This window comes from Haliaeetus albicilla, chromosome 3, assembly GCF_947461875.1.
Source record: "Haliaeetus albicilla chromosome 3, bHalAlb1.1, whole genome shotgun sequence".
Lineage (NCBI taxonomy): Eukaryota > Metazoa > Chordata > Aves > Accipitriformes > Accipitridae > Haliaeetus > Haliaeetus albicilla.
The window spans coordinates 47434322-47448486 of record NC_091485.1 but is presented as its reverse complement, the minus strand read 5'-3'; the positions used below and the strand labels follow the sequence as shown (position 1 = coordinate 47448486).

Here is a 14165-nt window from a genome sequence, read left to right as displayed (position 1 = left end):
CAAAAATTCTACTTTTCATCTGGAGGCAGACTCCCACGGAGCAGTGGGGAGCATCATGTAAGTTGTGCATGTAGGGTTTGGTCAGACTATTAATCTCTCAAAAGATGATTTTGAAACAGTTATCATTCAATACTTTTGATTCCCTTGTGCAGTCTAGAAGCAGAAAAAAAAAAGTTTGTTTAGAAGCCTGCATAGACATTTGAAAAAGTGTCAAAGAAGAAATTCTATCTTATTTACCCTGCATGCTTCACTGAGGGACATATGTCTTAAGTTTTACTGTTTAGTAACATTGGGAAGTGAATAATTTCAAGCAAGCCAGCCTCCTCAGGTCACAATGAATTCCCTTCAAAGCTATGAGAAGAGCTCTTCTATCCCTGAAGTCCCTGATTTGTTGAGTAGCGATTACATTTTTTTTTTTGTATAAAGATGTTATCCATGTGATGTGAATATTCAATGACATTTGTACTCCTGCAGGTCATGAGTGCCTTCTTGCTCAGCCTTGTTACTCATACACTTAATTGCGCTGAACTCTACTTCCTCAAAAGGTATGCAGCAACAGGAATATCCTGGGGCTATTCTACGATAGCTTTACATGAAGAAAGCTGTCTCTATAACATGCTGAAGAGCTATTCCCTTGTTGTCTGGGTCTCTGATGTTTTAAGGAAATAGGCAGAGTTTTCTTATATGTATCTAGGTCAGTAACTACATTTGTTTTCCCCAATGAGATTTGGTTTTCCAGTCACTTTAACTCCTAGCACACACTGTATTAAAGACTGCTATTTTCTTTGAGCAACAGCAGCTTCAGTACTGGGGGCTCTTTATTGCCCTAAGAGGCAAAAGAAGATGGAAGTAATCATGGGCTGATCAAACTGTAATATAACAAAACTCAACAGATGTCAACTCTATTTTTTAAGGCTGAAAGGGATTACGCTATCTGTAAAGGCGGACAAAGAAAATGTGAACACCAAATCCATGATGAAAAGATGGCAAGTGGGACCTTATCAATAAAAGAAAATATAGCAGGCAACGCAATAGATCAAAGAATGCTGATAGGACAAAATCAAAATACTCCTTCAGACTGGAATTTCACAGAATTTCTCATCAGATATTATCAGTATACACAAAATTCTTTCTCCAGTAAGACAAGGATACTTGACAAACACACATCAGGCAACCCCTGTGGACGACACATCTCTAAATACAGCACTAGTTTAAGCCAAAAATGTTATGACCTTCTGCAACAGCCACATGCATTCTACATTGCAGCAGCTACCTGCATAACTTTTGAAAATAATTTTTTACTGTGATTTTACTGTCACTTATTTAACCCTTTAATAAATGCACGTTACTTTCTACAGCACTCTGCATGCAGAGAAACCTAGGACTGGACAAACAAAATTGGGTACTGAGGGCAAAAAATCATAATCCATTTGACAACTACAGGTAAAGCTGTGACATATCTCCTATGAGGGGAGAGGAATCACCAGAATGAAAGGAAGCATGATGTCTCCCCTCTCATTAGTCTTTAAAAAAAACCCCTGAAATATAACTAGTCATCTGTTGGTTTTAAAAGAAGCAGAATCTTTACAAGATCTGGATGATAGTTTAAAAAAAAACAAAACTGTTCACAGCATGTCAGCATAAAAAAGAGCAATAACTATTACATCTAAGCAAACTATAATATGCAATGGAAACAGATATTTTACATGGAGCTGGTAGCCAAGCCATGGCAGAATTCATTAATGCATTTGGAGCACAATTTCAAGGCCATTAGATGTTGACAGCATTCTTTATATTGTCATGAACAAGTTTGGGATGGATGCCTTGGAATTAACCCTTTGGAAAGGGACAGGATCTGTAGCTGTGCTTATGATAACTGTTGACTTTATCAATGGTTCCTAATATTCAAAAGTAACTGCTCTTTGCCTCAACTGCCATTGTACTCTGATCGTCATTGCCGACATGCATAAACAGTCCCATGAAGAACTGAAAACATGAAGCTGAAGAAAGCGAAAGATAAGTCCTATTATTCCCCTTAATTTTTCCATCTTTGCCTTAGCTTTCCAACCCCTGGTTCAGGTGTGTAGCAGAAAGTCCCACACCAGCCTCTGCACTCCAGGCATTGCTCTGTCATCTCCTCCCAGGTGCTGCTGCACACCTTCCTCAAAACATGGCTGCCTGCCACAGTGGCCATTACTGTCTCTTTCTCCTCTTGCATTTCTTCTGAGTCAAATTTACATTGTTAGACTGAAATGTCATTAAGGATTGCCTTTTCATTCTTTTCATACACAGCCCTCCACAACGTGGTCCTGATTTAAGTTGTGAAGCTGCACTAACCATGAATGTGTGTGCAAAAATGTGAATTTCTTAAAGTTGGTTTATAGGTAAGTCAATTTTTTTCCAGTGTTATTGTCTTCAAGGGTAGTAGCCTGCTTTGATTCCTGTAACAGTGAAGTCTACAAGAAAGACCCCACTGAAAAATGGATGCCTGCTACTTGCTTCGTGAGAGGAGGCTTGGAGGCATGGCATCTCCAGAAGATGTGAATGACTGCCTCTCCATGGAGAAGACCCACAAGTGCACTGCAGCCTACCGCAAGGCTTACCCTGACCATCCTCCTCAGCAGCTGCAGCCCCAAAGCAGGTCAGTCCAATATTCAAACCTTTTATTTCAGAAAAGCTTTACCACACGTGTTAACTAGTTCTTCAGTGTTTGTATGATTGCATTTATTATGGTGTTTTCCCCTCAGTCAGTCATTAGGTCCATGCAAAGAAATGAGAATCCAGCCTATCAGCTAGATAACATCCTCAATGAAGGATAAAGCATGCTATAAATCTGGGTGTGCAGACAAATGTACGCATGGAGACTGTGTGTATATATGTAGATAAGTACACACAAACACTCATACAGAAATAGCCTTCATCTGAATTTTGTTTATTTAGTAATGCAAGTTTCACAATTTACTGTGATATTTAGTTTTAATTCTCATTAGTTACAATCATGTATGGAATAAATAAAATGTTAACTACTTAATATGAATGCCACTTTGAATAGAATCAAAACCAAAGGTACAATGAAAGCGAAACATTAAGATCAGTTTTGAACTTATTATGTGTGATGCTACAGCTGAAAAAATACATAGGGAACCTTTTTCTCATTCATACAGACAGGTAAGTAGACCCATTTTTTTGCACCTACTCCTCTAGCAACACTTTTGTACCTGGGTCAAAAATTGGAAATGGGGATTCCTTATATTTTATGTTAGAAAAAGGTCATCATGTCTCTATTTTTTCCATCCTCCTCTCTGGTCTGATATGCTTTTAAATTAAGTACAAAATACCTTTACAACCTTCTTCAAACATTTAAAGAAAAAAATGGGTTAGGAAAGCAATGCTTATAATACTGTTCAGAGTGTACCAAATCCAGAAGCAGAACTTCAATGAATAAGAAAAAGCCACAAAGCTCACTTTTCTTTTATGCCACATGTTCAAGGGTTTTATTGAGATGTAGTGAGGAGATATAAAACCCAAGGTTTACCCTACATATATTGGAAATTATATACTAAATATCTTTTATTATTGTTTATTAAGGGTCACAAAAAATGCCTTCAAGTTTGAAATAGAACATATTTTTAAATGTAATGGACAGAAAATGTAGTACTTGTCTACTGTTTAACATAGCTGCTAGCATTATCCCTTGTATTTCAGAGAAACAATTGCTTAGATGAAGTCTAGCTTTCAAAAACCCGTTGGGGGATATGAATAGGAGCAATATCAAAATTACTCAAATTGTTTTGTTTGTCTGTTAAGTCTTTTGCACTTGCTAATTAGCTAAGTGGTATTAATAAAGCATCCATGTCTACAGTATTGGTATTTAATATAGTGGAGACAGTTTTATTGTGATATTTTACTGATTGGGATCTTAAAATTAGAGACAATTTAAAAAAAATGTAACAGCCACCCTCATAATTACAAATTTGATTATAATTATGTTTGGGGTTTTGTTTTTTTTTGGTTTTTTTTTTTAAATTTTCTTTTGGCAAATCACAGATTTTCCTGGGGGTCAGCAGGGATAGAGGGGAAAGGGGAAGAAGGCAGATTCTTTTCATAAAAGCATTCTTAAAAGCCTCTTGTGCAGTTTTTATGAATGACTATATCCATACAACAAAAAACATAACAACTCAGCTACCCAGTCACAAATTTTCTTATTGTACACCATAAACAGGCTTGGACAGGAGAGAATGCAGCTGGCTATAGAAAGAGCTCCCGGTTTACATAATAACAGTGAGAGTAATTAGTATGTTAAAATGAACTAGATTGTAATCTGCCTGCATATAAATAATTTTCTTTCACTGCTGCTATGGGAATGAAAATTATGATAATTTATTTTATTGAATGTGAAGCAGATGATTGATTTCTGTTGCAGAGATTTTAGCAGAGATTTGTCCTGCAAACTTTCTACATGCAGCACATCCATTTGTTTTCAGCAAGAAAAACTGAAGGAGACCTGCACAGATTAAGCTCTAAGGATGAGAAGCCGGGCTCAGTGATATAGCTGTATATATCCCTTCAAATCTGAACAGTAACTATGCTCCTGTCCAAATAAAGTCCAAACTTATCTTCTTTTGAATTGATATTCCTTCCCTCCTGCTCCCTCTCTGAAAGCACACAGTCCCTATATGGCATTTTTCTTAGAGGAACGTCTTTTTTCTCAGCCTCAGACATGCTCTCCATTTATAACCTGGCCTCTTGCTAGATTTCCTTACAGTAACACGTACTTCGTGACCTGACCCACAGCACTTCATTTTTATTTGCCTCAATCACCCTTCCGTAATGTTCTGGAGGAGACAATATTGATACTGAAGTTCCTCTGGCTGATGCCATAGCAGTTTAAAAAGTCAAACAGGTGCTTGACTGGAAACTCATGCATTTAGAAGCCAGCTAATTTTCAGAGCTGGGGTGTCTTAAATACACAAGAGACACATGCATCCTTCCCTCTCCCCAGTTTCTGTTTCTGTGGTTTAAGCAAACTAGTTAATTCTTCTGAAAGTTGTGGTGAAGGAAAATAAAATAACTGCTTTTAAAGTTCTGGTATTGCTGGTTCCCTAAAGCAAACCACATAAAAAAGTCTACCAAGTGAAAGCGTGTCAACCCAGTCAAGTCAAAGGCTAGAGCTAGTCAGTCATTAAGCCCTGAATAAAGGATGCTGTTCGGAACTAAACTTATAATTGATCTCTATTTCTCTGTTGATATTATAAAGCAATCACTTACTGAGGGTTTCCATAGTAACAAGTAAGCTAATTTTTTATTTTAAAGCTCTTTCATGCACTTAACATACAGATACACTAGGATAATTGGCAGGGAATACTCTTCCTGCTTTCCTGGTATTATTCAACCAGAGCAGGGTAAAGTAAAGCATGGTTTTCAATGAAACTGGAGATTTATTTTCCCTCTTCTGTAAGAACATTAAAAAAACTTTACAATTTACTTACATCTTTGGTTTCTGCGTTTGCTCTTGTACATAGTCATTCTGAAGAAATTCCACTTTCTAAGAAGTAATTGCCTTGAACACAGACAAAAGAGATGAGATCGTGCTTCTGCTTTGCAGTGAGACAGTTGCTCACTGACAGAGGGTAACCAGCAATCTCTCAGAGAAAGGCAGGGTAATACCATTCTCCTAAAATCCAGGGGAGATGCTACTGGCTCTAACTATTTTCTCTGTTAAAAAGCTCAGAGAAAAAACATATTTATTTTCATATTTTTTTCAAGTGTGTTTGATACCAGCTAATAAAATCCAGAAAGAATATAGAATCATGTAATCAGACAAAGTGCGGTAACGTGCTATTCGATAGTCTGACATCAAGATTCCTCAAAAAAGCCCTCATATAACTAAAATTGCATAAATGACCTCATAAACTAATAAAAACTAACTTTTCATTGAGAGGTCTTAGAATTATGTAAATGAGGACATTAAAATATTTGGGGTTAAATTTTCAAGCAAAATTGCTATTAAAAAATATCTACACATGTTGATCAATGAAATCCTGACTGCAGGTCTGAGCTGATTAATAGGTTATTCAGGAAGTAACATATAAAATGCAATTATTTTTTTTTCATGCCTATATTTACTTCTGCATTATCTTTCAATGACCTATTTGGAGAAAGTTATTTAAGCAACATTCTGCTGATTGCTCATTTTTATAACTAATCCATTGCCCACTAGTCTGTTGAATCACAAGGTCATGGGAAAAAAGTGGCAGCATTATATGATCTTCCACATACATGTATGTTGCAATTTCAGAGAATCCAGACATCCTCCTAAAGGGAGCAGGGGAAAGGGGAAGAAATTCTTGCCATGTTGGGGAGATGAGAATTATGATGACATTCAAGAAAGAAGATGCCCATAGCAGCTATGGAGCTGGAAAGAGGTGGAAATTCCAGTTCATTCAGCAATAAATCTGCCTTCAGTAAAATTAAGTGAAAGTATTTCTTAATGGTTTAAAAAATTCATGTTTTGAGATCTTGATCCCAGATACCACAAATACAGACATGTCAAAGGATTAGAGATAGCGGGTGTAGTAATGTAAGAATAACGCGTATAGTGACTGAAATGTCTTGAAACCTACTAATAATAGTCTTGTTGTTTAAAATGCATAGATTGACAGCAGCTCTCTAAACTACTCAAAGAAATCTAAAGCTAATATCTTTGGCTTACATAAAAAAATTAACATCTGGTGCCTATGGATCATTCATGTTTCAGAAAGTAAAAAACTCCTTTTCAAAGACAGGAACAATTTACAGCATCCATCTAAAAACATTGACCTACAGTTATTTTCTTAATTAAAAAAACCCAACAACTCTCTCAAAATGCCTACCCTAAAATTATACTTTTTCCATCTTTTTTTCCCTCTCAGATTTTTTTTTTAATATCTCCAGTATAACCATTTTTAGCTTTATGAATAATTTAATTTTTGTTTCAGTTGTTTGGTATTCACATATCCTCACATTGGCACACCTCTAGCTACTGAATTCAAATCTTTCCTTTATATTGGCTCTATTCATCTACTTTTCCACCCTCTGTCAAAACCTGACCACACATCTTTTCATTTGCTTTGGATTTGTATCAGCATAGCTGAAGATAAAGTGTAGCCTGAAGAAAGTGAAAGCAATGGATGTATTTTTTAGATTTATTTAGTATTTCAACTACAGTGGTCTCAAAATGCCACAGTTGAAATAACACCATCTCTATTGTGGAGGTCAGCAGAAAGATGGGAAATTGCAAAGCACATCAACAGTGACAGGAAGGAAAAAAAAATGGCTAAGTCATTGTTAAACACAGAGGCAGACAAAATGTCTGTACCATATAGAAAGACCCTGCATGCCATATACTCAAACAGCTTTGTGCAGTTTCTATCCATTGAAGTCAGTATTTTTGCAGCAATTTATATGCGCTGAGGATAATTCTGCAGTTTTCCTGCTTTATTTTTTCCTCTGAGTTAATTTCCAGCCGAATCAGGTCTGTGATCTGACTCAGACTACAGATATCTGTGGTCTCCCTTTAGATTTGCTGTTTTGTGTAGCAATCTTTGTTTCCTTTTTTTGCTCTTTTCCTACTTCTATCTGAAGGCTCTCATCCATATTATTCAGTTCAAATTTTCCTTCTTTCATTGATTTGGAAAGGTGTCCTCAATCTTTTTCCTCAGCCCATATTAGATCTTAACTATAGAACTAATTCCTTTTCCTTATCATTAATGGCTAATTTTTTGTTAATTTTTGTCATGTGTTTAACCTAGACATACGTTACTAGCTCTCCATATTATATTATACATAGCACATGCAACAACATGTATATTTTTCCATTGTTCTTTTGTGCATTATTCTATTACAACCATGTATTTGTATGCAAATATCTTGGTAATGGTATAATATAAAAATATAAACTAAATGGAAATTCCATGGGATAGGAATTAATTTATTTCAAATCAATGATCCCTGAAAACACAGTCTTTATAGGTTTTTCTTTTTGTTAATTGCAACTCTGATTACTTCTTCAGTACAGTGAAATGCATTTGCTAAAAATAATGTAAATACACTCTGTTTCGTGAATCATTCTAGGTCTGTTCATAAAAAAATATTGCAAGAAAAGTACTTGAATGTGCTGGCTAGCTTTGAGTGGGCACAGCAGCCTCCTGTTTCTCTGTGTTACTGTTCTCTGTTAGGAGAGTTTAAAATTCACTTTCACACTATTACAGCTTTAAAAAAAGTCAGAATCTTGCATATGGCTGGTTAAATGCAGCAAGCTTAGCGAGGTGGGCAGAAATGAAGGGAACCTCTGAGCAACAAAAATCACCTAGTCACATTAAGCTTATTACTTTTCTACAAGGATACATCATCTTAAAAGATTACAAAAGTTTAAAATATTTTTAAAACAGTTTGTTGGAATGAATTTTATCAGTTCATTGTTGCTGGTGGTAAAATAACTAATAATGTACACATCTGCACATCCCATATCACCTGTCACCTTTCTCTCCTCCCCACCCTACAGGTCCCAATAAGGAGTTTTTCTCTGAATACTGCAGTAAATTTCTCAGCCTGTTTCCTAAGCAGAGGAAAAGAAAAAATACAGATATTTTACCAATATAACTGCTGACTTGAATGTCACATATTACTCATCAATAAACACTTTTCCTGGGCTGTATCCTCAATTTTTTTTTTAATGAGCAGATCTTAGACAAAAAAGGAAGGTGGAGGAGGCTTAAAGTATGTTCTGTCTCTCAGTGTTTAATTCAATACACCCAAAGAGTCTTCTTAGATAAAATCCTTTTATAGCTTTCACTATGGTTATTTTTATGATGTCAACTAAGAAAATATTACATCTATGAATATGAATTAATTTTTTTCTTTAAATAAGTGATATGTGTAGGCATCAACGTTTAACCTCTTCCAAGTAATAAACACTCCTTGATACTATTATTGATCTATTAAAAATATGCACTTGATGTGTACACCTTTTACTGGTAAAAATTCAGACAATTATCTGGCAATAATGCTTTTTAACAAGGTGTAATATTAGATAAATAAAATTAACTTTACCAAGAAATGCCATTTAGCTATTAAGGCAGGTTTATGATAACATACTCTATATAAGATGTAATGAGAACAGAGCTTAAAAGGCTGGCGAAACCATACCCCTGGCAAATACTGGTACAATACGGAACAAGCTGTGGCAAGCAGAAAAAGACAGAGCAAAATCTTTACTTCTTGTGCTTACAACTATAAGTTAGACTCAAGGAGTTCCATAAATGCTTTTCAAGAGACAACAAAGCTGGCTAGCATTCATGAAGCAGACCAGCAATAAAGATTGATGAGAGTGCCAAAGAAGGCACATGTCTTAAAAGGTTACCTGTAGACTAAAGGGGTCAATTCAGCTGCCTAGACATTCATGTCTAGCACTACTTTGATGATTTACGGCATCCAAGACATCCACACAGTGCCAGAAAATACGGCGGCACAGGACCTGTGGGAAACCTACAACCTTCTGGAGCACTCTACTGAAGCCAAGGTCATCTTAAATGGATCTAGGCAGATATTTAGGCAACTAAACCCAACCCAAAGAGTTTATATTCTAACCCCTCTCTGATAACTGTCATTATTCTCTGGCTTTTTTATACTTAGGGTCATTGTTTCAAAGTGGCACCAACCTGAACTTCCAGACCTTGACCGTGCAAGAGTTGATGGATACACATGGAGGAGAACCCCTACAGAGATCCACTGAATAAGGAACAGGACAAAAACCTGCCTGTTGCAGGCCTGTGATTGATTGCAGTAGGAATTATATGGAAAGAGAAAATGATAAGATGTATGAATGAGAATTTTTAAATATCCTCAAAGAGGCCACTATTAGTACATAATCCGCAGCTGAAATAAGGTACCATAATACTTTCAAATCAGCAGTAGTTCTTTTTACTAAAGTAAAAAAGCCTGTCAAAGTGTTTTCACAGTCTTCCTTTACTTCAGCCAGTTTTCAGTCTGCCCAAGAGTTCATATCCAGATTATACAGTTTGCAAGATGGCCTAAAAAGCCCAGGTATTCCTCAAAACCTGCTTTAGAATGAAATTTGTTACATTCACAGCATTCCCATCATCAACTAATTTAGAACAAAACATCAGAAGAGATGATTTTTTTTTCTGGAGCTGTTTGATATTTAGAAAACTATTTGGCTGTTTCTTGTTTCTATTATCTTCTACATTTCTGCTGACCTGTTTTACTTTTCTTCAGCACTATGAGACAGTAATGACACTTCACCACAAAAGATTCTTTTTTGGATAGCAGGAGAAAGTCCCCAAGGTACTGGTCCTACTTTCACCATAGGCAAGTTTCTCTTTTCAATGAAGCTTCTTCACTAGAATATCATTTGTCTCATTGTTATACTAGCATTTATCTTTAATCTTTAAGGAATTCACTGTCAAGCTTCCGTCATTAGACTGCGCTCTTTTTCTCAGATGTCACTGTTACCATATAGCAATATGATCACAGAGGTATGAAACAAAGCCTGCCACCTTCTTTCTCAAGTAGGAGCCCATACTGGCTCTTCCTCCTGTCCTTGCCCTGTTCACAGCACGTTCTCATTCTTCCAACAAGAGCATTAGAAATGCATTTGGATATTTTTCTGTGACTAACAATTTACAAAGTTTACAGTGTCACTTCCTACATATGGAATCCATATCTGCATTTCTGAAAGTAAAATCTTTATCTATTAGTAAAGATAGGAATTTCAAAGAATGACAAAAGATTAGGAAAAAACCAACCCAACCCAACCCAACCCAAACCAACTAAGTAGAGGTACTTCATAAAAGTTCTTAAATACATGAAATATTTACACACACATCAAAAAGAAAAAAAGGAAAGAGTTAGTGAATAAACCATTTTTCTGTGTCTCTGGAGGTTAGAACAGTCATGGACATACACTGTAGCAACAGAGATTTAAATTAGTTGTTTGGAAACTAACTTTATTATTGATAAGAGTAGCTATACATTGCCTAAGAAGTGTTAAAGGATTTTAGAATACGTTAGGCATCTCAGAGGAGCCTGCCTAGGAGATGGATAACATAACATCTTGTAGTTTCTTCCAAGCCTTACTTGTGATCCCATATGCCCAGATAAAATAGCAACCGTAAGATTCAGCACTACCCAAGATTCAGTCTATGTTAGTCCTTCAGCTACCTAATATTAATGGAGCATTTCAGATAGGAGGAGGCTAGCATGATATGGGGAGACCTGACACCAAGTGTGAAGCATTTGTCCTGTACCTACTTTTAGGGCATCCTGGAAGACCAACTCTGCTCTTGACACTGGAGTGGCTTCTTCAACTGGGAATGAGTCAGATCACCTGTGTTTGAACCCTGCTCTGAATCTTTCCAGCTACAGACACTCGTCTGCTAACTCAGGCACCTATAGATACACATTATGAATACCCTTCAGAATTGCACTGTGTCCTCAGTTACATTTGGGTAACTTCCACAAGATGCAGAAGAGCTAGAATACATGAATATGCTGGAAGGCTGAACCTTCCACTTTGCACCTCAGAATGATGGCTTTACACAAAGAGCTGCTCTACAGCTTTCTCCCCAGTCCCAAAGACTGACAGAGGCTCTAGAGAGGTTTGATACTTTCCCAGCTTTAACTCCTCATTATTCACACAGTCTTACATAACCCTTGAGTGAAACTTGGCCAATTCTGCCAAACAATGTAGTTATGAATGCCTGAAAGCTCTGCATTTTTTTCAAAAAGAAGTACTGTACACAGTAAGTACAGGTCCCGTTAGACTGGTAGTGATAACATAAAGCTTTCTGTTCCTTCACCTGAGGAACATTTAGCTATTATTTTAAACCAGGTATAATAAGATACTCCTCTTTGAAATGTCTGAAAAAACAATTAAACTTCAGCCTCAGAGTTAGATATTCTATATGATAGATTCTACAGTGGGAAAAAAACATCTTCCCTTCTACTTTGGCAAGTGGAAAAATGGTAAATCAATCTCAGATGAATGCTGTTTTGACTCCTTTCATTTGCTTTCCACACTCTGTAATATCCAAGTTTGTTCTTCCTATCTTAGATCATTTTCTTTCCTATTCCATCGCTGTTCTCGACAAGTTTGTTCTTGGCTAGTTTTCTTTTGGTTTTGAGCAATTTTAATGTTTTGCTTTGTTTTGTTTTGTTTTGTTTTCCTAAATCCTGGCTTCTTTTAATCTCATCTTTAATTTGATATTAGCCAGGTTTTATCTAACCCTGACAGGTTTTCATTTGTTCTGCTACATGCTTTGGTTGCTAGTTTGGCTGGGACTTTTCAACTTTTTTTTATTTCATCTTGATGAGGTTGTCACCATCCAGCAACAATACTTCTTAGTAACTTTCACACTATTTCTACACACCTGCTTAACAACTGAGACAGTCTTAGGAGATGTTCTGCTTCAAATTTCTCAGATTATGGGACTAAAACACACTTCCCTTCCGTTAAAAGGAGGTAGAAGGATCGTGTCCCAAATTGTTTTCCAAATATAAACCAAGATTCTACTAAAAAAATTAATTTCTTCAGGACTTACATTAATATAATTCAAAATGCAAATTATGTATAAAAAGGTGGTATGCATTTTTCTGATCATTAAACTATTTCTTAGTAGTTCAATTTATGAGCCATATTACTAGAAAAGCTTCCCTGTATTTCATCTTACAGTAATCCTTTCAGTGATCATGATCTTTAAAGTTTTGCAAAACATACTAAAGTTACAGTTCACAGATTTTCCTAAATACAGCACAAACACAATCCTGTACTTGGAAACATATTAATTTAATACAAAATTGTAGAAAAATGGCTATCAGATTTACTGTAACAATTTTTATCTGTGTGTAAGAATTTTGTTAGCCTAGGTCATTGAAACAATTCTAATGTGTCTAGAATTAGCATTTCAAAATGTAATATTATTTATCCAGTAGGTAAAATTTTAATCTTAGTAGAAAACTGTCAGAAAGTCATTAAGTAATAGAAATTTTTTCTTCCTTGTTGTTAAATCTGAAATAAATCATGATGCCTGTAGCAGGCACCAGTTTCCAATACCTCAGAGCTGGTAGATCTTACAGAATACTACAAATATAAAAGGGTGGACAAATAGCAGGTGTGGAGCAAAAGCAGCTCTGCTGAATTAAAAAGGTATTTAGGCTTTTATAGACTAGCAAGTGCTCAACTGTGGATTTAATAAAACTGTTCAAAGATATAATTTCTAGAGAAACAAAGTGGTGAATATTGGTGAGTTTTCATGAAAGGTTTAAGACAGCTTTTTCTATCAATCTATCTTGATTCTGCTTAAGTAACAAAATCATTCCACTTCAATATAGAGAGTTGTTTTTAATGGGAATTACACCCACTGTGTCATATTCTGCAAACAGATGATATCCATTTCAATTTGATTAGTGACATGCAATTCAATGCTGCCCTGTTTTCCTTTTCACATTTCTTTTAATTATCACACTGATGAGACACTTCAGCATGCTAAATTTAATGGGACAAACCTTCAGAACAGAATCCGTTCTTGCATAACCAAAGAATGTTGCAAAAATACACCTCAAATTCATGTATCTTGATTCCGCTTAAAGGCTCAGAAGTACTTGGACACCTCAAACAGGTTTTTCAGACGTAGCCATTTGAAAAAACCATTTGCTATCATCACCACTGCACTATGACATCCTATTTTAAAGTCTTTATAAGTTTATTGAAACAGCTTTAACACATGTTCAAAATGCATTTTCAGTTCCTCATTCTAGTGAATGTTGTCTCACTTTGTCTACAAAACAGAAGAAGGAGAGCTTGAAAAAGAACATCTTGTGAACAAATGAGGAACTTAAAATGTCCATTTAGAGCTCAGCAATGCAAACTGATGATGTTTTATGGTACAGCCAATGAACAGCTGCTGCTTCAACCTTTCATTTCAGACTAATGCTTTAGAACAACAATCAAGAGAAAGCTGAAAATGTTCCACTCTCTCGCTGTATGGGATCTTTCTTTCTCAGTGTGTAGGACTCAAGACAATTTTAGTCATAATCAATCAGCGTAATGGCTGGCTTGAGAGGGAGAATAAGGCCTTTAAACAGAGACAAAAAGTAGAAGATTGATT

General features: G+C 35.9%; 1 protein-coding gene across 11 annotated transcripts in view; it reads right to left on the bottom strand.

Annotated features, from left to right (window-relative positions):
- RALYL (RALY RNA binding protein like) overlaps positions 1 to 14165 on the bottom strand; it is a 402380-nt gene that overhangs the window by 112518 nt on the left and 275697 nt on the right. The window contains exon 1 of one of the 11 annotated variants that reach the window (XM_069779588.1): positions 5490 to 5630. The exons of the other annotated variants lie outside the window; for them this stretch is intronic. Within the exon in view, the coding sequence (XP_069635689.1) occupies positions 5490 to 5526 (37 nt within the window). The 5' untranslated portion in view covers positions 5527 to 5630. Of the gene's footprint in view, positions 1 to 5489; positions 5631 to 14165 lie in introns of those variants that run through there. 11 annotated transcript variants of the gene reach the window in all.